Raw genomic sequence first — 23,974 nt, 5'->3', positions numbered from 1 at the left:
TGAATGTTTGTAACCTTTTATCATCGCCTCCGCCTTAGAATTTCGGATATAATAAAAACTGGCCATATTTCAACATATTATGTCCATTAAACCTTTAAGGTCAAATTTGTTCTGAATTTATTACAAAACTAATGAGTAGGCATCGGAATACACGCCTACGGTCGAACTTGGTGTGGTGTCAACCGTGGACTATGGCTGTGAATCTGTGATGATACAAAAAGATTATATAAGCTTTGGCGAGTTAATAGTTCATAGGTTCTTTTGGCTGTGTGCAACTTCGCAACGATTAGAGAACATCAAAAACACCTGTTCTGTGTTGCATATTAAAAAGGGCTTACGAAGTTTGGAACGTCCACTGAACGCAGCGTTTTAAAATCATTAAAGCGTTCAGGTGGGCGACGGCCAGGGCCGGCGGAAAATATATCGCGCTCTAATTAGTTAAAAGTATGATCGGAATTTCAGGATAACTTTGACTTTGACATCGATATCCACTATACCCAGGTCACGAGTCCAGCAATCTTCGTGACTTCTATGCATTTCTTTAATCATTTCGCCAAAATCTCCTACACGTTCTCCTGGTTTGTTGAAAATGTTCCTGCAATGTCAAAGCTATCCACCAACTCGGTGGGTTGAGTTCCCACAAGACTTAAAGTTGTCTGTATATATCAGTTTCCACTGTTTCCAGTCACAGGAAAGCAAATCAAAAACTGTCCAAGCGTTTATTCCATCCGGCCTGACACTTAAGCCGCTAAACCTTGCTTCCGGCGCGAGCTGATGCAGTCATTAGCCGGTATACCTACCACGATGTCGTGCAAATTCTACGACCCCCTGTCTCTGAATTTATAAATAATCCGGGAACGTTTCAGTGGCGGCCGCGAAGCGGCACACCGCGGACGGCGCGGACGCGCTTCCGAAACACGATCGATATGACGATCTATGAGTACATCGATCGATAAACGACGCGAGTGGTCTTGTGATCTAGCGGTGTGCTATGTGATTTTAATCAAGTGCCGGTCGAAACTTTACCATCTTAAAAGTGTATTACTCATTTTTTATACGTTTTATTTCTACTGATTTAATAAAGTCACAAAGATCTTTACGCTGTCACCCGACTGATTGAGAGCAGACGTGTCACTTTCAATTTAAGAAAATATGAGTTACCGTTCGCGCCGCTTGCGAAATTCCTGTCAAGTGATTTATTTTTGAAATCTCAATTCAGTCTAATGAATGGACCCATCATAACCATTAAGTTTCACATTAACTTGGTATTGTTTACGTTCCTCGTTTATATTTCGCGACGTTTCATGATTTACATTCGGTTCGTGTATTTGAAAGTCTAATTTGGTCTGTCGTTCGTTTCCTTAGTAAAACGAGAAGTATGTACGTACGCAAATACACCGAGACGGTCAAGTATGTCAGTAATGTTGTCTACTGGACGATAAGCGCATGATATACTGCTAACGATATACATTTAATGATAAAAAAATGGCTTATTCAACTTTCAGGTTTGATAGTTTTTATAACAGACCTACCTACCCTATTAACATAATACAGATTTTGGTGAACTCAAATAGGTACCAACTAGATTAATTGTTTTAAGAAAACAGGAGGGAACGTAAAATGTCAAAGATGGATACTAGTAAAAAACATAATCAAGATTTTACTGTAGCGTACACTGAAAACGATGCCAAGCAATATTTCGCGATTAATAAATAAGCATGGAAAACAAACGCTGTCCATTACGATTTTCCTACCTTCAATGGCGTCTTTGTTCTTCTTTCCATTGATTTCGCAACGGCTTTCATGTGTGGCTAATTTTACTGTAGGTACATCGTCGGTGTCTCATTAGTGTCTACATCAACTTGCCATTGGCATGTCTTTAATATTCAGACTTCACGGCACATTTTCACGTAGGTACCGTTGCCTTGCCACTGTTTTATTAATGACCTATTGTCATCATTTACCTATTCAACCAGACTGCACTTTAAGAGTTATAATATGAACTTAAAACGTAATATCATGTTAATTATGTCCTCTGAAAAGAAAGTTGCTTTTTTATTGGAGTTTCCATTTGCGGGATTTAAAACGACATTGAATTATGTATTAGCTCTTAAATCCGTACAGTTTTATTGCCATCTTTATTTGTGTTTTTTGTACATGTCACCGGCAGAACTTAATGATGTTGTTCGTATTCAAATTGTCTTGTGACCTCCTTTGAAATACATAGTAATGTATCAAAGTAGGCACACAGTGTCTGAAAAACCAACACTCAAGATGTCTCGCTCGCATGATGAAGACAAACGAGCGTAAATTATTATGGCGCTCAAGTTTTTTTTTTTTCTTTTATTGAAGAGGTAAAGGAGGTTTTAATTTTAAAGTGCTTTGCATACATTACTTTAAACAGTAGTGTTTTACCCTCGTTTTATCAAAGCTTTTAAATAGCTTTATAGTTATACTAATTGCGTTTTAATCTAAATTTAGTTTTAGGCCCCCGCAATACTCAATCTATCGACCACCTTGTTCTGTCAATGCACCGCTTATAACTAAGTAGACTTAATAACAAGATTGTGTATCGGCAGTGAGATTAAGATAAAACCATAGACCTCACCTGTTAGATTGAGTATGTAAAACGACTTTTTCCATTATTTGGTGCTACTCCCCTATTCCCCGCTCCTCTACTAATTTAATATGAGAGCTGCTCATCCCAGTTCTGTTGCATCCAGGTTATTATTGAACTGAATTCCATTTTATAAAGTTACAAGTCACAGTTTTACAGGTATGCACCGGCAGCGTTGATGCGATTGATATTTGGTTGACGACAAATGAGCTTCCATTTGGTTAGTGTTTTCGGTTTAGACCTATAAAATAGTAAGAAAGTACTAAGAAAAAATTAATTTATTAAATATTAGTCACATTTCAGTTTTTACTGCAATCACATATATATTTTAAAATTGACTTCCAAGCGGTAGGTTACAAATAAGTTACCATTATGAGTGTAATGCGGACTCTATATGAGATAGTCTACGGCTAAAACCTTTAGGAATCTCCCACACGCACCAGTTATTCCTGAGGGCCTACCGCGAACCACGTTCGCCGTGTTGCCTCCCTGTCACACTTAGGTACGTACGAATTTACAACTTTTACAAGTGCGACAGAGAGGCAAGAGGCAACACGTCGAATGTGGTTCGCGGTCACGCGGTCACGCTGGCTTCGACTTTGTCAGTTCCGTATTTACGGGCCGCGTGGGCGTCTTTCGACGTTACGTTAACAGATGACCTTGTGTTAGTATTGTGCTTATGATAAACCTACATTTTCCATGTCGGTATTTGGTAACTTTTCCTTTTTAGACTTTTAAGTGCCGCAGGCGTATTATGGTTAGACATATCGCGACGATAACGACAAGATAAAATATAGGCACGTCAATTTCTGACAAATGCACGTTAGTAAGAAAAAAACGCTTTATTGTGAAGAGATCTGCGGACGCATTCATTTTTTTTATGTCAGACATTAGCTTTGTTCAAACTCAGCTCCAATTGTGGCTAGATTTTTTTTCTGTCTGTAACTGTAAGCACAGACCTACTTAGACCGACTGTCCGAACTCCGAATGTAATTGCTAACAAATAGTTACGCAAAACTGATTGATGATAACGATCCCGGCATTTGTTACCGTTACTTCAATTTGGCCACTGTACTGTCTGTCTGAAGGTCAAAAACCTCGTACAGTCAGCAGAAGAAAAGTAGCTAAGCGGCCGAGGTGGTCAAACTGATCTGAATACAGCTTCATTGTTAAGAATGTAAAGTGTGCTCAGATAATTTTGAACACCTGGCCCGTGTAGCCAAGATTTCCTTTGGCAGGATTGGTCCTTAGGACCCAAGGATGGATTTAAGAAGTGGAGCCACCAAGATTTGTGATGTAAATATGTAGAGGGGGGGGGGGGATCTCAACTTTATCTTGACATCTATATCATTTAAGCTACCAGGCCAAGTTTAGTTTAGTATCGTTTTCGTATAAATCAGGGATGCCGAATTCATTTATGTTATCAAAATGATACCATTTCGAAGTAAAAACCCAAAAAATATGAAAAAAATACTTTTTTTAAATTCCTCTTCACGCTTAAACCGCTAAACCAATTTAATTTTGAAAAAGGGCGAAAAAACTGTTGATTTTAGAGTGTAGTTTTATTTAGCGGTACCTAATTGTAAAATATTTTATCTCGACTACAGTCCTCTAGCGTATCCATCTGTCAACTTTACTTCAAGTTCCGCCTCCAGGGGAGAGGGGGAGAAATTAGGGGTGAATTAGCCGCTTACTGACACAGACCGAATTCCACGCGGGCGGAGCCGCGGGCACAGCTAGTTTTAAATAAAAATACTTATACGTGTTGAAAACAAAAGTTGGTCCTGATTAATTTGATATACCTAAGTAGTAATATTGTTGGTTGACCTCCACAGGGTCCACAGGTCAATAACAGATGAATGAAGTAATTTGAATGGTATAAATATTGTTTTTGCAACTTGCCTCAAGAAGGAACAGGACAGGTCTCACAGACAGGTGAAACGAATGTATTTGTCCCGCGAACATGCGCGAATGAAACGTCATCATTTAACTATGCTTAATTGTAACCGTGTGAATAATTATAACCTCATTGTAGAATTAAACGTGGAATGCTCGGCCATGCTAGCCATGGCTGACTAGTCATTACATGTGTTTGTGGTGGTGAAGTGAAAAGTGATCAAAATGATGCAAGGATTGCTCGATTCGCTGTACAAGATCTATACAGGTAAGTTTTAAATATACTTTAAGCAAATTTAATCCTTAGATGCATGAAGTATCAATACTAAAACAACTAAAGTCAAAAATAAATTCACTTTAAATTAAGAATTTATATCGTCCTAACAAAGTCTTACTTTTAAGAGAACTTAAATAGTTGGCACTTGTCTTGTTTGAGTATATAGCACTCCATACATACATCTAAGATTCTTAGGGTTAACTGTAACTGCCCATTTCGGACTTCCATGCAGGCGTGGGGAACGAAAGCCACGTTATCGATACATTTACCATTTAATCCTCGTCAGTTTTAATGATTGCTAAGGAATGGATTTCACTTCCGTCCCTAACCTAACAATAGTTATTTTGCCAATTTTCACCACACCAACACAAGGAAAATATGAACTGTATAATATCAAGCAAAATCAAATCAAATCGATTCAAAATGAATGTTTTGAAATATTTATCATTCAAAAACATCATTCAATCAATAAGTCAATTCTACCAGCAAACATAAGAAAACAACTCAAGGTGTGAAAAAATATATCTTTGGCGCGAAGTATCAGCCAGCATATACGCGGTGTTCAAAACGCAATTTTTTTCAAACACATGACCGCTACTTCTATCTAGCTGAGCGTTCAAGATTTATTATCACGAGCCACAGTTTGATCCAACTATCCAATTAGGTGGGTGTGCGCACATAAAGTACCTATCTAAAGTATTTTTGTGCATAGAAATTCTCGCTGAATATCTATTTATTTCGTCTAACAGGAACTGTTTGGGTCACGACCGGGCTCTGAGCGTGGGGCGTAGTTCCGTGATGAATTAACGTTTAAGTAATAATTTGTGTTTTTTTTTCGTCCGCCATTTTAACTAAACTCTCTGACGGGTGCTTTGACCCCGCTGGCTCTTAATTATGAAGGGTAAACATTTTACGTAATTACTTTTTAAATTGTACGCCTGTTTTGAGTTTTATGCACGTCAGGCTCGATCCTTAATTGGCGTATTTGTTATGCAATATACATTTTATAACTACCTACAATGAACTTCGAATCCAGTCAATAAATATTTGTTGCGCAAAAAGATTTTTTTTTTAAATAAAATTGTAATACATACAAGACCTACAAATTTAAGTGGTCTGTTTGGCAGTCGGATGTCCTCTGCCATCATTTATTAAAGTTAGGGACATATAATTCAATTCGTAGGTCTTGTAGACCTAAAAGTTTTTTTTTTACCTAGGTATTGCGTTTTTCGCGCGAAAATCCCCTATGATAGTTGCCTTCAATATGACAAAAGGAAGCCAACTAAGTGCATGTATATATATTTGATGCCAACTGTACCCGTCCTTTATACTGATTAAGCACGTATATCCCTATACTATATCTTTGCCTTCATATCACTACCGGCCTTACGGCCCGTCGCCTCAAATACCAACTCTATTTATTGACCATCTGCAAACCTTATTACAACTGCGTAAGGTATTTAATGTTGTGACTTGTGATGTTGTTACTAGGTACATTAGATCCGATTGACATTTACCATTAACACTGGTACGAATTTCGCAACCAATACAACTTAACGCACAATGCAATCGCAGATCTGACCCGGGGGTCAATGTCAAGTTTGGCACAGTCGTGTCTAATAACATGTAAGTACACTTTATTTAACGTATATCTTGGTAATAAGGTTGAAAATAGCCCAGATATTTATGACCGATATGAGATCATGCGTAAATGACGATGTACGATAACAGTTTAGATGAAAAAGGTAGTAAGTTCGTTGTGAATGATTGACGATTGTATTGTTATTATTTTTATTAACGAGTATGTTAGGCATTTTGAGAATGATTGGCGTTTGATATGTGATTCGGTAAATACTTATAGATAAAACGTTTTATTATAACACTATCCAGGTATACTGGTCAAACCAAATTGTCAGTAAATAAGAATAAAAAAAACTATATCATTCTTTTCTTTTGGGTGCTATTACTAGTACTAGTGTAAGATAAAGATAGTATGATTCTCTCTGTCTATATTTGAAATGAGACAGTCCTTTGACAAACTATACCTACATAATAAGTGCGGCAGAATGGGGTTGGCAACTGTCAAAGGTTTTCAGAGATGGCGCCATCATAGCTTTCCCCTTTTTCTATGAGATTTGGTTTAAAGGGCTGGCATCCAGGGCATTAAAAAAACAAAAATTTGACACAATTCCAGGGATTGACAGGGCAAGCTATGCTGGCGCCATCTGCTAAATATTTTGACCGGCCAACCCCATTGCAATTACGTAGTAAGTGTTCAAACATTTTTTTAAATGTAGAGGATAGAAAAAACATCATTAGAGATTATACAATTCCTGTCAGGCCACAAAATACTTCCATGAATAAATCACAGATATTTATAGGTATTTATTTGTCATTAATTATAGATTTCATTTTACCCTTTGCACTAGATAGGTACCTACTTTAAATTAGCTAACGTAGATAAAAAAAACCGGCTAAGTGCCAGTCGGACTCGCGCACGAAGGGTTCCGTACCATTACGCAAAAAATGGCAAAAAATGACGTTTGTTGTATGGGAGCCCCACTTAAATATTTATTTTATTCTGTTTTTAGTATTTGTTGTTATAGCGGCAACAGAAATACATCATCTGTGAAAATTTCAACTCTCTGGCTAGATATCACGGTTCATGAGATACAGCCTGGTAACAGACGGACAGACAGACAGACAGACCGACAGACAGACAGACAGCGGAGTCTTAGTAATAGGGTCCCGTTTTTACCCTTTGGGTACGGAACTCTAACTAGTTATACTGACACAAGAGACACACAATGCCAATACTACCAATATTTGTATAGCACCTAGTTAGAATATTTAAGGTCATTTAACTGATTTAACTAGTTGTCTTATGTGGTGCTACCAAGTGTCTTGCAAAATCTGATAACGATACTATTATTTCAGTTACACAACCACCCTTTCACTAACCGCAAGGTTTGACAAATAATGTAATTTTCTATATCTTATCTAATCATTAAGTATCAAGGTTATTGTTCTATGCTCGGTTCTTAAGCGTATACTTATTATCAGAAATTTAGTGCAATTTACCATAAAATGTTTAAAAGGGCTTGTGAGAAAATTATCTTAAGTGGTTACGGCATCGGCAGTGAAGTTTCTATAGTGCTGCAGATAGGGATGGAACTTTACTTTTAATTAAGCGATTGATCTAAAAGGTAATCGATTTTTAGCTTATTTGATTAACTGCTGAGTAGACCTTAATAGGCCTAGAATCACATACCTGAGCCAAGTAAAAGAGAATGCATCGTACGAGCAAATCAAAAGACTGGCTCAGGAAAGAAAGGACTGGCAATTATTCCACCGACAAGAGCAAAGCTCTTAAGTGATGATGGTGATGATTAGACCTTAATATCATTTGCTTGGGAAATATTGGTGTTGTTTAATAAAAATGAAATTTGTGGCCCACCATATGGTTTATAAATAATTATTTCATTTGGTTTGATTTGAACTCAAGCGATGAATCGTTTAGTAATATTTTTTCTCAAGAAAATAATCAATTAGAGTTTAAATATAAGAAAATAATCGTTTCAACGATTTATGATTTTTGTTTAATTTATTGACTATCTATTAACCCACATTTAGAAACGGGTCTATCGCGAATTTATTTTGTTACCTTTATTTACCGCCGTTTCGACACAGGTTTCACTGGTCGTGGTCGCGGCTAACAGCGACCACGACCAGTGAAACCTGTGTCGAAACGGCGGTAAATAAAGGTAACAAAATAAATTCGCGATAGACCCGTTTCTAAATGTGATTTAATATGTGTTTAAACCGCGAAAGTTTTAAATGTTATATCTATTAACCGTTTTCTTTTACGTGATCGATTATTTTTCAACACAAAATAAACATAAACTAAAATAACCGAATAACCAATTCGACAGCCATCTCTAACTGCAGACTGCAGGTGTGCAGAATCGTGATCTAAGCAGCAAGGTCGGGTTGAGCGGCAGAACAAGCAAAACGCAGTATCGTATTCTAGAGATTAATGGTAGTTACTGCACTTTGCCTTGGGAAGGTGATGCAGAGTCGATGCATTGAGTGGGCAATTAACGTGCCGATACACTACCCTATTGTCGGTGAGCGTGGTATGGTAATGTGCAGATTGGTGTTTGTTCTGTGGGTCGTGTGAATTGAGATTTAAACACTTCGGTAGATACGCGTGCCTCCTCGTGTACGATGCTTGCCGTACAAGTCATACAACTATTGTTTTATTTATCATATTTTTATTGACTTAGAGGCAATCAAAATTCCTACGTCAAATTTTATCCCAAAATCAATGCGCGACAGCATTATTGCATAAAAATCCATTGCAGGCATATCGATTAGCCGCACCCGTGTCATATATAGGTACTCTTAATAGCAATTACCGCAGAATTTACTCTTTTGAATGCCATTTTAAGTTGGTTATTCAACTTGAAGAATGGGAAAATTGATAATTGAACGCGCCTAAACTTCCATTTTTGCTCCAACCGTTTAATCCCGGTTTTCATCCAATACATTTTTATTACCCATAAATTTTGGGTGTTCTTAGTCTTACACGAGCGTTGCTGATTTAGGACCTGGTTGTGTTCCTGCCAATTGACGTCACAAAACGGCTACAAATCAGCCGTAGTGGGACTCTCTTGTGAGTGTTTTAACTCGCGGGAAGTTTAAACAAACCGCTATAACTGCATGATTTGTTAAGGTGGACCAACAATAGATTTTAGGTCAACATGTCGGGGAGAAATATCGACTTATTTTAGCTGAACGGTAGAAAAATGGACAAATCGACGTAAATTACATATGTATAGGTAATGTTTAGCTTGTGTGGTCACTTGGTCAGGTTAGCTAGATTTTCTTTGTATTGCATATAATATTTAACTATCGCGATTATCGTTTACCGACGACTTACGCATGTCGCATATATACAATATAACCGCGGGCCATCAGGAACAGATTTCCATGACCAATCGCCTCCCGGGCGAAAACTCGTATAGTGGTTAACGGCTATGTATGATGAACCCTAGTGAACGTCAGCTGCCGCTCCGTTGGTGGGTTGACGAATGGCATATATAGCTGTTAACCGCTATACGAGTTTTCGCCCGGGAGGCGATGACTGACGAAATTTGCGCCTGGCTCTCGCGGTCTATTAATGACGCCAGTAATCATATTTCTCGACAGAACCTCCACACGGCGTGGCTTTTATTACTTTGAATGCACTTTATTAATTTTAACTTAAGCACAATAAATTATTTGTTTATGAACGCGTCGATCTTGGCCCTATTTAAACTAAATGACACAGGATATGAGTAATCTTATTTACCTCTTTAATTGCTACTATGTAAATGAAAGCATGTTGAACGTACATTGGCCTTACACGTATGTACCGTTGCATGGATGGGATTAATTAAACTGCAACTTTGTCACAGTCAGGTCTCGGGGCAATCTCAGCTTAAGAAGTTTAATGAAAGATAAGAAGATTATAATCAGGTGTGCCTCTCTCGAAAAAGATTAATTACAGGTAAAGACGCCTAGTCTATCTAAGATAAATCACTTGACAAATTTTTGGAACATTCAATATATATTTGCTGTAGGTGTACCTTTCCTTTGCCTTTTTTTATTTCGGTTCGTGGTTCTTGTGTTTTCGTCACTTTATTTTGGTCTGTTGGCAGCGTATCGTAAATTCTTGTAGGTTTTTTCTTCGGTTTTCCTTGTATTCATATCTGCAACATTGGACATAGTACGGTACGAGTATGATCTGCCGTTCAGTCAAAAGTGCTAACATCGAATGAACCAATTTACTAAAAAAATAGGTAACGTCAACCGGGGTGAATAGGGATGGCTGGGGTGAATAGGGACAACGTTTAAAATGTGATTTCAGTGACAATTACTTAGAAAAGACCCACACAAATTATATCATTCGATTGAAAATGATAGTAGATTTTGTATGATACAACTTGTATGGGTAGCTATTATCAAAATGGTAGGTAAATCGCGTTTAACTTTTGTCCCTATTCACCCCGGTTGCGGTACCTTAACATTAATTTACAAAATGAGGTTATTCGCGAAATATTCGCTTGCTTCTTAACCTTTCATATGTGTGTAGTGGTAAAAAAACGTGGGTTCAAACCTCGGTTGTGCTATAGGTATACAGGTTGGAAAAAAATAATGGGCCCTGGAGGAAAAGTGCCTTAAAACCTTAAGCTAGCTCATTTTACCAAAAGGAAACATTCTTTTATTTCTAAAAAGAAAAACTGCATTCAAAGATTTTTATTTTTTTCTTTAATTTCGGTTGTCTAAAAATATTCATGAGTACTAAATATATTCGATTTTATGGATAATTTGAACGAAAGACGATTGTAAGACCTAATGTTTGTTGGAGAAATGTTATCATTTACATTAACTGTATCGACTAGTAGAATAAAATACCAAGTGTTTATATTTTGAAATTTTTAGTCGGTTCGACTAAGCTACACCTAAGCTGCGCGAGACTTGTAGAGTTAAACCAAGAAAAGTGCAACGATTTTGATAGCATACGCAGTAAGAGTGTTATTTATACGTCATAATTCTATCAAAATCGTTGCAGACTTTTTTTGGTCTAACTCTACCCTTTTTCACTAGGGCCACAGAATACATGAATGCGTTGTTATGTTCGTTTAGAGATCCCAAAATAGTAAGCTAACCCAAAATATTGCTACCCTACTTTTAATTTATTTTTGCGATGCAGTGACCTATATTTTGAAATCTAATTTTATACTCTCATAATGAATCTCAACTCAACATACAGACAACATGACATTTTGACACTCATAATTTGACAGGTAAAACAATAATAACTAGTCGTGGCAATCTTTTTTTGTTTATTAGTATTGTGCTCCTAGGTAGATAATTTTAGATGCCTACATAAATTCCTTATTTTTTAAATAATATTTTTTTATTTATTGAATCGTATCGTATAAGTCATACTTAAACATTGTACAAACAGAAAAATAAAAATAATTACTTTTCTTATGGATTTTACACCACTTTGTTATTAAAGTGTATAAATATCATGAATGAAGCGCTGGTGGCCTAGCGGTAAGAGCGTGCGACTTTCAATCAGGAGGTCGCGGGTTCAAACCCCGGCTCGTACCAATGAGTTTTTCGGAACTTATGTACGAAATATCATTTGATATTTACCAGTCACTTTTCGGTGAAGGAAAACATCGTGAGGGAACCGGACTAATCCTAACAAGGCCTAGTCCCCCCTCTGGGTTGGAAGGTCAGATGGCAGTCGCTTTCGTAAAAACTACGTCAATTCTTAGGATTAGTTGTCAAGGGGACCCCAGCCTCCCATGAGCCGTGGCAAAATGCCGGGATAATGCGAGGAAGATGATGATGAAATATCATGAATTTATTTTCGGATTATTTACTTCTTTAGCTTCACCCACTTTTTGATGACGCGGCATGTGAATTTGACCAATTTTATTAATCTCATTTTGACAACACTCACAATGAATCCCGCTCGTACTTAAGTACCTATTGGTTATGGCGTGATATGTTACTGACAATGTCAAAATGATATCTATTATTAAAGTTTGAATAGTGCTCCAGTGTGAAAGCGTTCTTGTAGTTCGAAATATGAGATGCAACAAAGTGGTCAATCTCTCGTAACTGTATGAAATACAATATACTTAGTGGTCAATGACCATGCCCGGCAGTTTGACGGGGGCAATTTGGTTTGACTTTAAAAAAGTGCGAGGATAACTGAAACTTAATATAAATCGATGTCGATAAAATGGGGTTGGCCACTGAACTTTTCATAGAAAATGCCCCAAATATTTGTGTCCACATAACACTTCTAACACTGGAACGTTCTTGCCCCCGAAACACTGGGGCTATATGAATGACTTTGTATAAAAAAATCTGGAGCATATTTAAGGCAACGCAAAGGTCAATAATCAAATTGGCGTAATGCCACACACGCCGTGACATTTGGACAATCGTGAAGGAAACGATCGTGCACCATTTAGTCGTGATATTTAATCGTAATTACCTGGGTGTTAACATTTGCTCTTGTTCAGGCCTGTTTATAAGCTCTAGGGCGCTTAAACAGGGCGTATCGGGTGCATAAATAAACTAGTAGCCGTATTTAAGTTTAAAAATTATGATATAAACAGGAGACCAATTTCAAGGCCCTTCACAACCGTTAGTGTAAGTTAAACGCACCGAGATTTATATACTTTTCGTATACTATTTTTAAACTCTAAATTTATCTAAGCCTCGCTAGTCTGGCGATATATATTTACGATTTAGCGACAACTGGGTCGACCGATCGAGGAATAAAAATCAAAATAAAACAATATAAACATTATAAACTAGCTCTGTTAGCTATAGACCTCGCGAGTATAATTTGGAACTGAATAAATGCTCCGCCATTTTTAAAAATAATCAAAAATTTATTCACAAAAAATCATTACTCATTTAATCATCCAACCTGCTCACAAAATTTCACGAGAATCGGTTGAGTTGAGCATTGCGACCTGTAGAGGAAAACATCCGGACATACGAAAGCATTTTTGTCCAAGCTGAAACAGTCCTTTGCTGACGCTCGTTCTATAAGCGCTTGCTTTATTAACAAAAACTTTTTACCCAAAACCTTAGTGCTTTATTTTTTAATCCCTCGCAAAGAGAGATTTTCGAGTACTTTACTGATTATGCATTGACATGTAGCAATCAAAAGGGCAAACCCCTTTATCGCGATAATTAAAGGTGGTGTTACATACATACAAAATATATCTCTAGTCATCTCAGTTTAAGACTAAACCTAAATAAATGGAATGGCAAAAAACAGCAGTGATTATTTATTATTTTATAGTTCGATGCTTGCAGTAACATTTTTTCTTATCTGAAGTACAAACAATTATTCTTTGTACACTAATCAGTAATCGTGGTCCTACATCCTGGGGTCGCAATAAATTACCACAGATAAAAATATAAGGAACCTATTGCGAACGCGACCATAAAAATACTGATGACTTAATTTAAAAAGACGTTGAACCCACACGGCCGCATTGCAGAAAAAAAAGGTAAAGCGAGTTTCGCGCCAAAAATTCTCGAGTACTCCTACACAATGTGTGGCAGAGCGACCTTATTTTAAAAGTTTCATTTTGATGATAGAGGCTTATGCTCCAGTTTGGGACAGTTTTGAGCGTTACGATATGAGGGTGGAACTCGGGTGGAAATGATGATGTTATCACTGTTATCAATTTTGGCAATGTTTCACACAATAGGTACGAGTAGTACAAGACAGTACCTAATGTACCTATACTAAAGATATGATCATATTATTGTATGTATTACGCTTGTATGTATCATTTACGATTTACCAAGCAAGCAGACGGCGTAATAATTTAACCTCAATTTACCTCGACATTTAATAAGTGTGCGCTAGTGTGAATATGTAATTTTACTACAATAGTGCTGTCCGTCAGAGCCTCATTAAAGTAGGTATTCCATCGCCAAACATGATAAAAACACAATGATTTAAAACACAAAAGCTGACGTAATGGTAAACTATTATCGATGGTACTTCCAAACAAATATTACGCCACGATGTTTTATATAAGACTGCTGCGTCTAAGTCTCCATTACTGTCATCATGATTGACGTAAAGAACTTGAAACATCTTCTTGGTGTAATTAATAAACAAACGTTTGATATGACGGACATGAAAGGACTTCTCAGAATACGATTTCATAATAGTATTTAGTCAAGTAAATTAAAACAAAAACAATCAAACTCCGTTGATTAACTTTCAAGTTAGTTCGTTTTTGAACGAAGCTTAAGACTAAAATATGGTTAAAGTAATTTCTTATTCATTTGAACAATTGTATTCGGGATATTTGGGTAAACATCAAATGCAAAGTGACAAGGAAACTAATTTGAGTTATAAGGGCAAATTCAATTCACAGTTGATGCTAACGGGCCCGATGTCGGGCCTGACGTCGCTGAGCAAGAGTCGTTTTCCGTTTCATGAAATGCCAGAGCATCTTTAACAATATTTGACATGTAAAAATACTTTGTCTAGTTGCCAAAAATGTCCAATGTTTGATATTTTTGCATTTGAACTATTTTTTTATATTTCAAATATTGTTAACGATGTGCTGATATTTGGTGAAACGGAAAACGACTTGTTCGGGCCCGACGTCGGGCCCGTTGGCTAGTGTGGATCCAATAGGCCCTATAGATAGAAATTCAGCGGAAAACGAACGTTTACAATACTCTGAACTGAAAAAATCTGTTCAAATCCTGGAACTCATAACTGTAACGTTTAACATTCCGTTCCACAATTTATATGTCTTGGTGTAATTTAGTGAGCATTTTCGCCTATTTACTTTCATAAACTCGTATATCCTTGCATTAATTTTAAATATGAACTTTATTGTTCATTAGATATGGTTGCATTTGTTTCAGCATGATTGACTGATACGAGTGTAAGAGAGGAGTAGATTTTGGGTTTTTGTTTGTATCGTTCGGCTGTCGAGCGCTGCTCGGGGCGGCGCGTGATGGAATGCTCCAGAAATGATTGCAATTGTTGCAACAGTTGTTGTTGTAATAAGAATTGTTGCGGTGATTGTTCCTCTTATGTATCTTACCGCAACATTTTATGACTGACAACATGCCTTTATACTTGATGCAAATTTGAAAGGTACCCAGCTAGGTAGGCACAAAGTATTTTCTTACTGCAACCTTACTTTAAGGGGCTAGTTTCCGTTGTTGTTAATTGGCAGTGAAATTCTAAATTATTAAAACATATAAAACGTATTGGGTATCTACTGTAACGCAGTAACGCAAACGCAATCATCTAATTCTGAATATAAGTGTGACCTAATAGAAAGATAACCTAACAGTAATGAAAAACGTTCATTAATAAAATTTAATTTTTTGTTTCGCCGATACGAAAATTTACGTATCGCCGTATGTCTACGTTAGCGTAACGTATGTACGTTCGAAATAGGATGTTCAAACACAGCATTAATTCTAAAGGATTTGGAAAGATCTGGAGTTTTTTACAATTTTATACTACTCATATTACCGTATTGAAACATAATACACCCACTTTACTAGCTTGTTGCATCATAAGCAAACACTAAAACGTCTCTTACGCATCGTGAGGAGTTGATGAGTTGATGACTGACGCATGCGTAGAGAAACAAGGTCGCGCCTCTCGCACGATGATAATGCCCTCACACACTTTCGTCCAAACCGCTGCGATTATGATAAGTAATAAAATATTCATGAAATGAAACTATGAAAACGGATTATATCGCGTATATTGAATTTATAATACATCCCGACGTTTCGAACTCTTTACAGCGTTCGTGGTCAACGGGTGACACCCACCACCGTTGACCACGAACGCTGTAAAGAGTTCGAAACGTCGGGATGTATTATAAATTCAATATACGCGATATAATCCGTTTTCATAGTTTCATTTCATGAGTAACTATCGCGGTAACCGAAGACAACATTAATAAAATATTATTAACCTACTAAGTATCCATGTATGTTACACAAATAATATTTGAATAGGGTCAGGGTAGGGTCACTTAAACAATATTTTCTAAATGTTATTTATTATTGTCATGTAAAATTGTGGAAAAATAAGGCAACATATTGAAAGTGAAACAAAAGCAGACTTTGCTGATTACGTCTACTTGTATATTACAATACAATGCAATCTAAATTAAATATATTAAATACATTATTGATTATATTTAATTACCTATTAGGTATGCCAAAAAATATCTACCCGAAACTAATTTGCATTTTTTGACAATTTACAAAAATACCTGTCCTAAGTTACACATTGAATCGTAACTAAAATAAAATGTTACCCTAGTTATAACTAACTAAATTGCTCTAGAAATTGGCATAGGCAAACAACCACCAGGACGTCCAAAAGCCACCTGGTGGAGAAACCTAAAGAAAATCGCTAAAAATACCAGCAACCTACTTTGACAGAGCCAAATGGCGAAAACATTGTTGGCAAGTCCAACAGAACATACTTGTTATATAATGTATTAACTCCTTTTTACACTCTGTTATTTTACTTTTTCTGTTTCCATGTAAACGGATAACAATTAGAATCTATCCTTCACATTCACCTTACAGGTGCTTACATTGTGTGTGCTTAAAATATAATAAATTGTGACCATCAAGACGGGCTTTCCTTCCTCGCCTTACTGAACCAGCCATTCCACCTCACCGCTGAACAAACATAATTCAGAGGGCCGACCCAAAATAAATGGGAAGAGGCATGGAGAAGAAAAGAGTTAATACTACTACATAAATAATGAAACAACCATTCATAAAATTAACGATTCTTCATTACCTATTTATGTAGGTACACATGCTTTACATTATTTTACAAACGTTTTCGTTAAACAATCGTGTAATACACTTTAACAGCTGACCTTGTATCAGCCATTAAACGTTTCGACCTGATTTGTGTACACCAGATTAATGCAAACATTGTGAACGATTCATCACCGTCGATGTAGATATTCAATCGTGAGCAGAACGTTATCGCATCGCACAATTCGTGTGAAGCAGCTCTTAGCGCTGACCTTGTGATGTCAGCCCTTCGGGTTCGGCCTGATTTGTTTTTAACTAGAATACCTAATGCAACGTTCCGTTTCACGCATGATTGATGACTTGCTTTTTAGTAGGTAGTGAAATAGATTATTGTATTGTTTTTTTTTTTTATCTTGTACTTAGAGAGTGCCAGGTGTTACAATAGTTATTTGTGCAACAAGAGAGGAAAGTTGGTTTTTCTTGCGAGTGTTTATTTTGAGTCCCGAGAAAGCGAAAGATTCTATAATTGAATCACGAGCAAAGCGAGTGATTCTAAGTTAAAATCTTGAGCGTAGCGAGAGACTCAAAAACACGAGATGTAAAATAACTTTGCTCTCGTGTTGCACACATAATTCTTCACCTCAGTAGTGAGAACATATTAAAGGTTAAAATGTATTTCGAATTACACAGATTAATTCAGAAAAATAAAAACTTGTAATTAAAGTATGAAGTGGCAGTTCATGGCCTTCACTAAATTAAAAAGCTACTTTGTTTCACTCCCTGGAGTGAGGAAAGTCGCACTTTCTTCACTCCCTGGAGTGAGGAAAGTCGCACTTTCCTCACTCCAGGGGGTGACGAATGTAGGCTTGTTCGAGCTGCTGAGGTGAAAATATTATTTTGCGCTCAATCTTTGTTCTATGAACTGTACAGACTACTTGATTATTGGCGCAAAATGTAAATGTCAAGCTTAAGTTTTCGATTAAGGCCACAAGATGGCAGACCCTCCAACGCGCACGGTAATTATTACGAACGTGGAACACTGCAAAAGTATCAAAGCACTAATAATTACACTTGACTTTTCATTTAAAAATGAATCGATGACATATAGTTTAAGAACTTTTTTTAATAAGTATGTTTAAATTGATGTTTTTCAGCTTGTTTTCTTGGTACCTACCAAAAATTCAGCATTATTCTTATTTTCTCGTACAGTTTTACCTGTCCACGTTAATTTGTCCCACGTCGCATTTCACGTTGATGGATGGCTTGCATCGTATTAATAGCCAGTTAGTCGGTGTTCACTCGTTCATTAGCGTTCTAGATGTTTGTTACTAACAACATCAAAATCTTAAGAGGAGGCGTACAGCCAGGAAATTTGAAAGAAACAAAACATATGGCGCGCTCGTCGAGCTACGTGAAACTTGTCATGGAAGATATGGCCAACGCGCAGGTTTTTTACATTTTATTTCAATTACTCTGAAAATATACTTCTGTTTGTTTTGCTCGTCATCATATCCCTCTATATCACTAGCTATATTATACTAAAATTATACTGCTATGGTACCTATGCAGGGTAATGACACTAATGACTAATAGGAAATGCAAACCGGTTTTTAATAGTATGGGAAAACCGGTCATTAACCGAAATTTCATACAAATAAAAACCGGTTTGCATTCCCTAGTACAACTGAAAATAAACGAAAATTAGACATGTTTTCGTGTTTTGAAATTCGAAGGTGAGACTATGAGATATAGACTACGAGATAAAGACTGTAGCCCAATCCCTCTCGTGCATGAGAGGAGGCCTTTGCCCAGCAGTGGGACGTATATAGACTGAAATATTCTTATATTATTATTATAAATATTGCACGACGTACAACCGCCGCGGACACTCGTGCCTGACGAAGAATTCCCAAAGAATCCGAAACATGTCACCAAAAGCGACTAAAAATAATAGTGAGTGAAACCGTACTGATCTAAATATTTTGAAATATGTCTCACGATAGTTTAGGTTCGATTATATTATTATATTCCTGATTATTTTATATCGAGCCAACTTTTTAAGGTTTTGTTTGGAGTCTGTCCTTGCAAATATAATCTGGTTTCCGTGTGATTTTTTTTATGGAATTTGCCCTCGATCATACCGTGTAATGGTTCATTATTAAAACTACTTATACAATTTTGCGTTAGCCCCCACTTAACAACGTGGGACATTAGCGTTTGAGATTTTGTTACCTAATTCTAGTGGTTTACATAACTCGAGGCCGGGAGCTGAAGGCCATTCCGTTGCGATTCTAGGTTGATAACCGATTAATTGGCTTTAGTTTAATTATTGTCCAGTTCTATTGAAAATATATAGGTACATGGATGAATGATAATACTTGTAGTAAACACAATGCGAATTGGTATTAGGTATATATTGGCTTTTTAATTAGGTAGTGACAAGTTTACTACGTATAGAAAACACATAATATTCAATGCTCTGACACTTCAATTGAAAATTACTTCTAAATTTATATTATTTACATTAAAATTAACAAGAGATGATATGTTATTTCTTATTCTGTAATTTCTGTTACTTAAATGTGTACAGTTGTCACCATAATACACGTAAATGACACATAAGTAAATATGCACTATGTAATGTTTAAATTTTCTCATCTAACGTCACACAATAGCTCGTAAGAATCGTAAGATGTCCAATTGTCCATGGTTCGACTTTGTTTATGTTGGCTAAATATTGTAGAATACTGCTATGCCATTCTAAACCCTATATTCCAATAATATTTTATTAGCTTAAGACCTTTTTGGCTTAACGGGGAACTATAACAACGAGGCTGACTTCAATTCAAAATCAATCTTTGCAAGTTCGGCTCATATGAAAATACTGAAAAAATACCTTTTATATGAAACTACACCTGCTGCCAAGCCATATTTGGCTTGACAGGGTTGCTACATGGAAAAGATATATGAATGCTAGAAAATTTAAACGTGTTTGTCGTTTTTGTATCGAAACAAAACTCGTGGGAAGTTCCGCTGAGATACGGTGTGAGAGGTATCTATTATTGTGTATGTTTGTTTGATGTATGATCTCGTGCGAAACAATGGAATACGAATGATTTATGATCTGTTCGATAGGACTGCGATCACTACTAATCGCTCCTGTGAGTAGTGTTCTGACACCTGTGGTCTACAAATACCTTTGTTTGTATCACTAAAATGTGTGTGTTTATATTGTTGACTAACGGATATGACAGTAAATTTTGCAAGGCATTATCACGGAGTCAGCGGAGTAAACTCGCCCTTATTTTGAAACAATATTCGTGATTTGAATCACTTTATGAAAAAGGAGCTAAATATTCCAAATGTGGGACATAATAAATAGGTCCCATAATATTGGTTTTTGTAATAGATGAAGTTAGATATATAGATATTATACCTATTTCATAGGAGCATTTCGCTCTCGTATCTTCTGTTGTTTATATTTTATTACCTTCGTCTCTTTGTCAGCTTAGATGGCATTTAATACAAATGAATATGCATGTGCTTTAAAATAAGAGTAGGTGTTTATCATTTCCGTTCACCGAACCAAAACAACAACATCGATCTAAATACAACTGATGATGAAACCCATACAAAAAAACTTGTTGTCAGTATTCACAATTAACTTTTTATGCAAATCACTTTGGGCAACAATCACGTATGCTTTTGTTGGCGGACTGTACTAGTACTCCCGCCATTGTGGCGATAATTAATGTTTATCTTACAAAAACTTATTTCGACGTGACTGTGCGTTTGCCTTTTTGCTCTGGTTAACTTTGGAGGTCGGTTGAGAGAAACTTAAACGATTCACCATAATGTGTGTTCTGTACCAAAATGTCGTAATTTCGGTTTACGTTTTTGAAACGTACAGTCGCTATTAGATATATCGGGGCAGCCAAATATCTGAATACGCCTCTATTGTCAAGGCGTTAGAGTGCGTGTTTAGATATATTCGCGCACCGCGGCCGCTCCGATACGGATCTCTATTGTTTCCCATAAAGTTTTAAGTCATAATGTATTGTTTGTCCGCATTTTCGTTAGTCATAATTTGGTTTTTCTCACAAACGCGTAACTTTTCAGTATTGCCATAAAACAAACCTAACCTAACCTATCTACAGGATAACCTTAGGAAAATCCTGAAAGTTTGCGGTGATAGAATTATGACTAATGATAATCTGACAATCATTACATTATGACTTTCAATAATTAAGTCAAACAATGGGATCCCCTCCGATACATCTGATGGCGTCTGAACAAGCTGTAGATACGTTACCAATCGAATAAGGTGCAAAATAAAAATCATCATGAAAAACAGGTATATCAGCCAGCAGCAGAAATAGCTGACCAACCCAGGTGTTTGAAATGGTCTGGAGGCCAACACAAACTTGCAAGGTGCTTGAGATGAGGCCATTTCGTAGCTTTTATCATTGTACTTTTTTCTTATAAATTTGAACCTCGATAGCACGAATCTCAAGGGAAACGCCAAAAACTTCGTGTAAATGAGATTTCGTCTTATCGAGGGCATCGACTTAGGGAGGTTCTTATAGGTTTTTATTTGTCTTAAAGAGGTTTCGAGCTCCAGAGGTAAAACGCTTGAAAAAATCGTGTTTGAGAGGTAATTATAGAAACGCAGAAAGTGCAGTCTTTATTGTCTGTTTCAAGTTACAGAGGTTTGTTAGTAAATAGCTTGGTAAAATAATACGACTATTTTTTCGAGTTGTAGAGGTCAAATTTAATTTTTCGAATTATAGAGGTAAAAATGTACTGGAATAGTCGTGAAGGGAATCGCTGCTTAGGTACTTCGTCTTAATGAGGTTGAATATTTCGAGTTAAAGAGGCTTTGGGCTCTGAAGGGAATGGAATAGCATTTTATTTCGTGTTATCGAGGATTTCTTCTTATCGGGGTTCGAGTTAGCGAGGTTCCACGTAATACGAAACGCAAATGGTAACAGAATGACATCATTTAGATATAAAAATGTACGTTCGAGTTGGTCTCCTGCACATGCTACAATAAGTTTGTGTTAAGTTAATTTTGAACATCAGATTTTTAGAAAGTTCTGCTGCTGCTGAAAATTGTGAATTGACTCAACTGACATCACTAAGGTGATTTACCAAGCCCTGTGGCCTAAATCGGAACCGGACTCAAGAGAATCTTTAAACATTCGTCACCATTCGTCACTTCCTGACATTTGACAGCCTTGGCATTGGCATCGCTGAGGCCACTCGAGAGCCGATAAATTAGCACCTCGTGTGTGCACGGCTTTATTTAAATTCGTTTGTTTAGCGGTCGTTTACCCTTGCGTTGATATTATACTACAAAGAAGAGCAATGGAAATGGGTTACTCTGTATAGAAATTGGTATTGAAAGTCACCGGTTTTCAGTGATTTTGAGTGTTTGTACACTATTTGTTATAGTATGTTAAGTACCCGGTGGACGTATAATGTCTAAGGGTACCTACTTAAAATACTTAGGTATATTGTCCATACATTGTATGAAGTAGGTGCAAGAAAAGGTTGCTGTCTTTCGGTTATAGTAGTGAGTGATTCAATTATTGTTTAAGGTCAACCGGGGTATTTAAATGTAACTATGGGATTACTGCATATATTCGTTATTTCGCTAAAAAGTATTCAGTATTCAGTCATTTATTGCCTTCATAGGTACATAATAAGATGTTACATAATAATTTTGATCAGCTATGAACCCTGTAGGGCACTGCAACTTAATACTCACTAATTAACTACATTCTTATCTACGTAACTTACTAACTAAGTAATTAGTAATAAGTAGCTAAGGATCACGATTATAGGTTACAATACATAATATATTAAATTTGACATTCCAATTAAAGATTATATTACATGTTATTGAATTTCACATTAGATAAGAGATCAAATATTATTAAATTTACATTAAAATGGAATTTTACATTGCGATTGGAGATTAAATATTGTTAAATTTACCTTACGATTGAAGATTACATATTTTTACATTTTACATCACGATTAATTACATATTAAATATTTTATCATATTATATTTCATAGTTAATAACATTACATTATATTTCATATAGTTACATCTTCATTTAAGAATTCTAGTACAGAGTAAAAAGCTTTTTCAATTAAATATGCTTTGAGTTGGGTTTTAAATGCACCTATGTTACTCAGTTCTTGGATCTTATTTGGGATTTTGTTAAATATTTTTATTGCCATGGCAGAAGGACCAGTGCTAACCATCTTCAATTTAGTCTCAGGTAGAGCTAGTTTTTTTCTAGGTCGTAATGAAGATGCGTGTGAGTATTGTGGAAATAATGACAGGTTGTTTTTCACGAACATAGAAGCTTCCAAGATGTATATTGATGGTAGAGTCAAAAAATTTTGTGCTATAAAGTAGTGTTTGCAGCCTGTCATTTGATCCACATTAACTAATATCCTTAGGCAACGTTTCTGGAGTATAAACAGTTGTATAGTATCTGTACTGTTTCCCCATAATACTATTCCATATTTTAGCCATGCGTATGCGTAAGCATAATAGGCACAAGTCGCTGTTTTTATATCGGTGCATTTCTTAATTTCATGCAAGGCATATATAAATCGTCTTAATTTAAGGGATATTTGATGGACATGTTCTTGCCAGTTTATTGTAGCATCAATATAAATACCCAAAAGCGCGGCAGAATCTACACATTCAAGTTTTGTATCTTTGAAGCTATAGTCTACGTTCAAACTGCGTTTTTGGTAAGGTCTGAACTCTAAAAGTTTAGTTTTGGAGAAATT

At 36.3% G+C, this 23,974-nt stretch overlaps 1 protein-coding gene across 8 annotated transcripts in view; it reads left to right on the top strand.

Moving 5' to 3' along the window:
* The first annotated feature begins 865 nt into the window (after nucleotides 1-865).
* Nucleotides 866-23,974, top strand: part of LOC134742191 (rho GTPase-activating protein 23) — a 402,175-nt gene continuing 379,066 nt past the window's right edge. For 6 of the 8 annotated variants that reach the window (XM_063675179.1, XM_063675183.1, XM_063675182.1 and 3 more), the window contains exon 1: nucleotides 4,529-4,781. In XM_063675179.1, coding sequence (XP_063531249.1) covers nucleotides 4,739-4,781 — 43 coding nt within the window. In that variant the 5' untranslated portion in view covers nucleotides 4,529-4,738. Of the gene's footprint in view, nucleotides 1,039-4,528; nucleotides 4,782-23,974 lie in introns of those variants that run through there. The other 2 variants (XM_063675176.1, XM_063675185.1) reach the window with 2 other exon arrangements.

The sequence above is a fragment of the Cydia strobilella genome, chromosome 6 (genome assembly GCF_947568885.1).
Source record: "Cydia strobilella chromosome 6, ilCydStro3.1, whole genome shotgun sequence".
Classification (NCBI taxonomy): Eukaryota; Metazoa; Arthropoda; class Insecta; order Lepidoptera; family Tortricidae; genus Cydia; species Cydia strobilella.
This window is presented reverse-complemented; position numbering and strand designations above follow the sequence as displayed.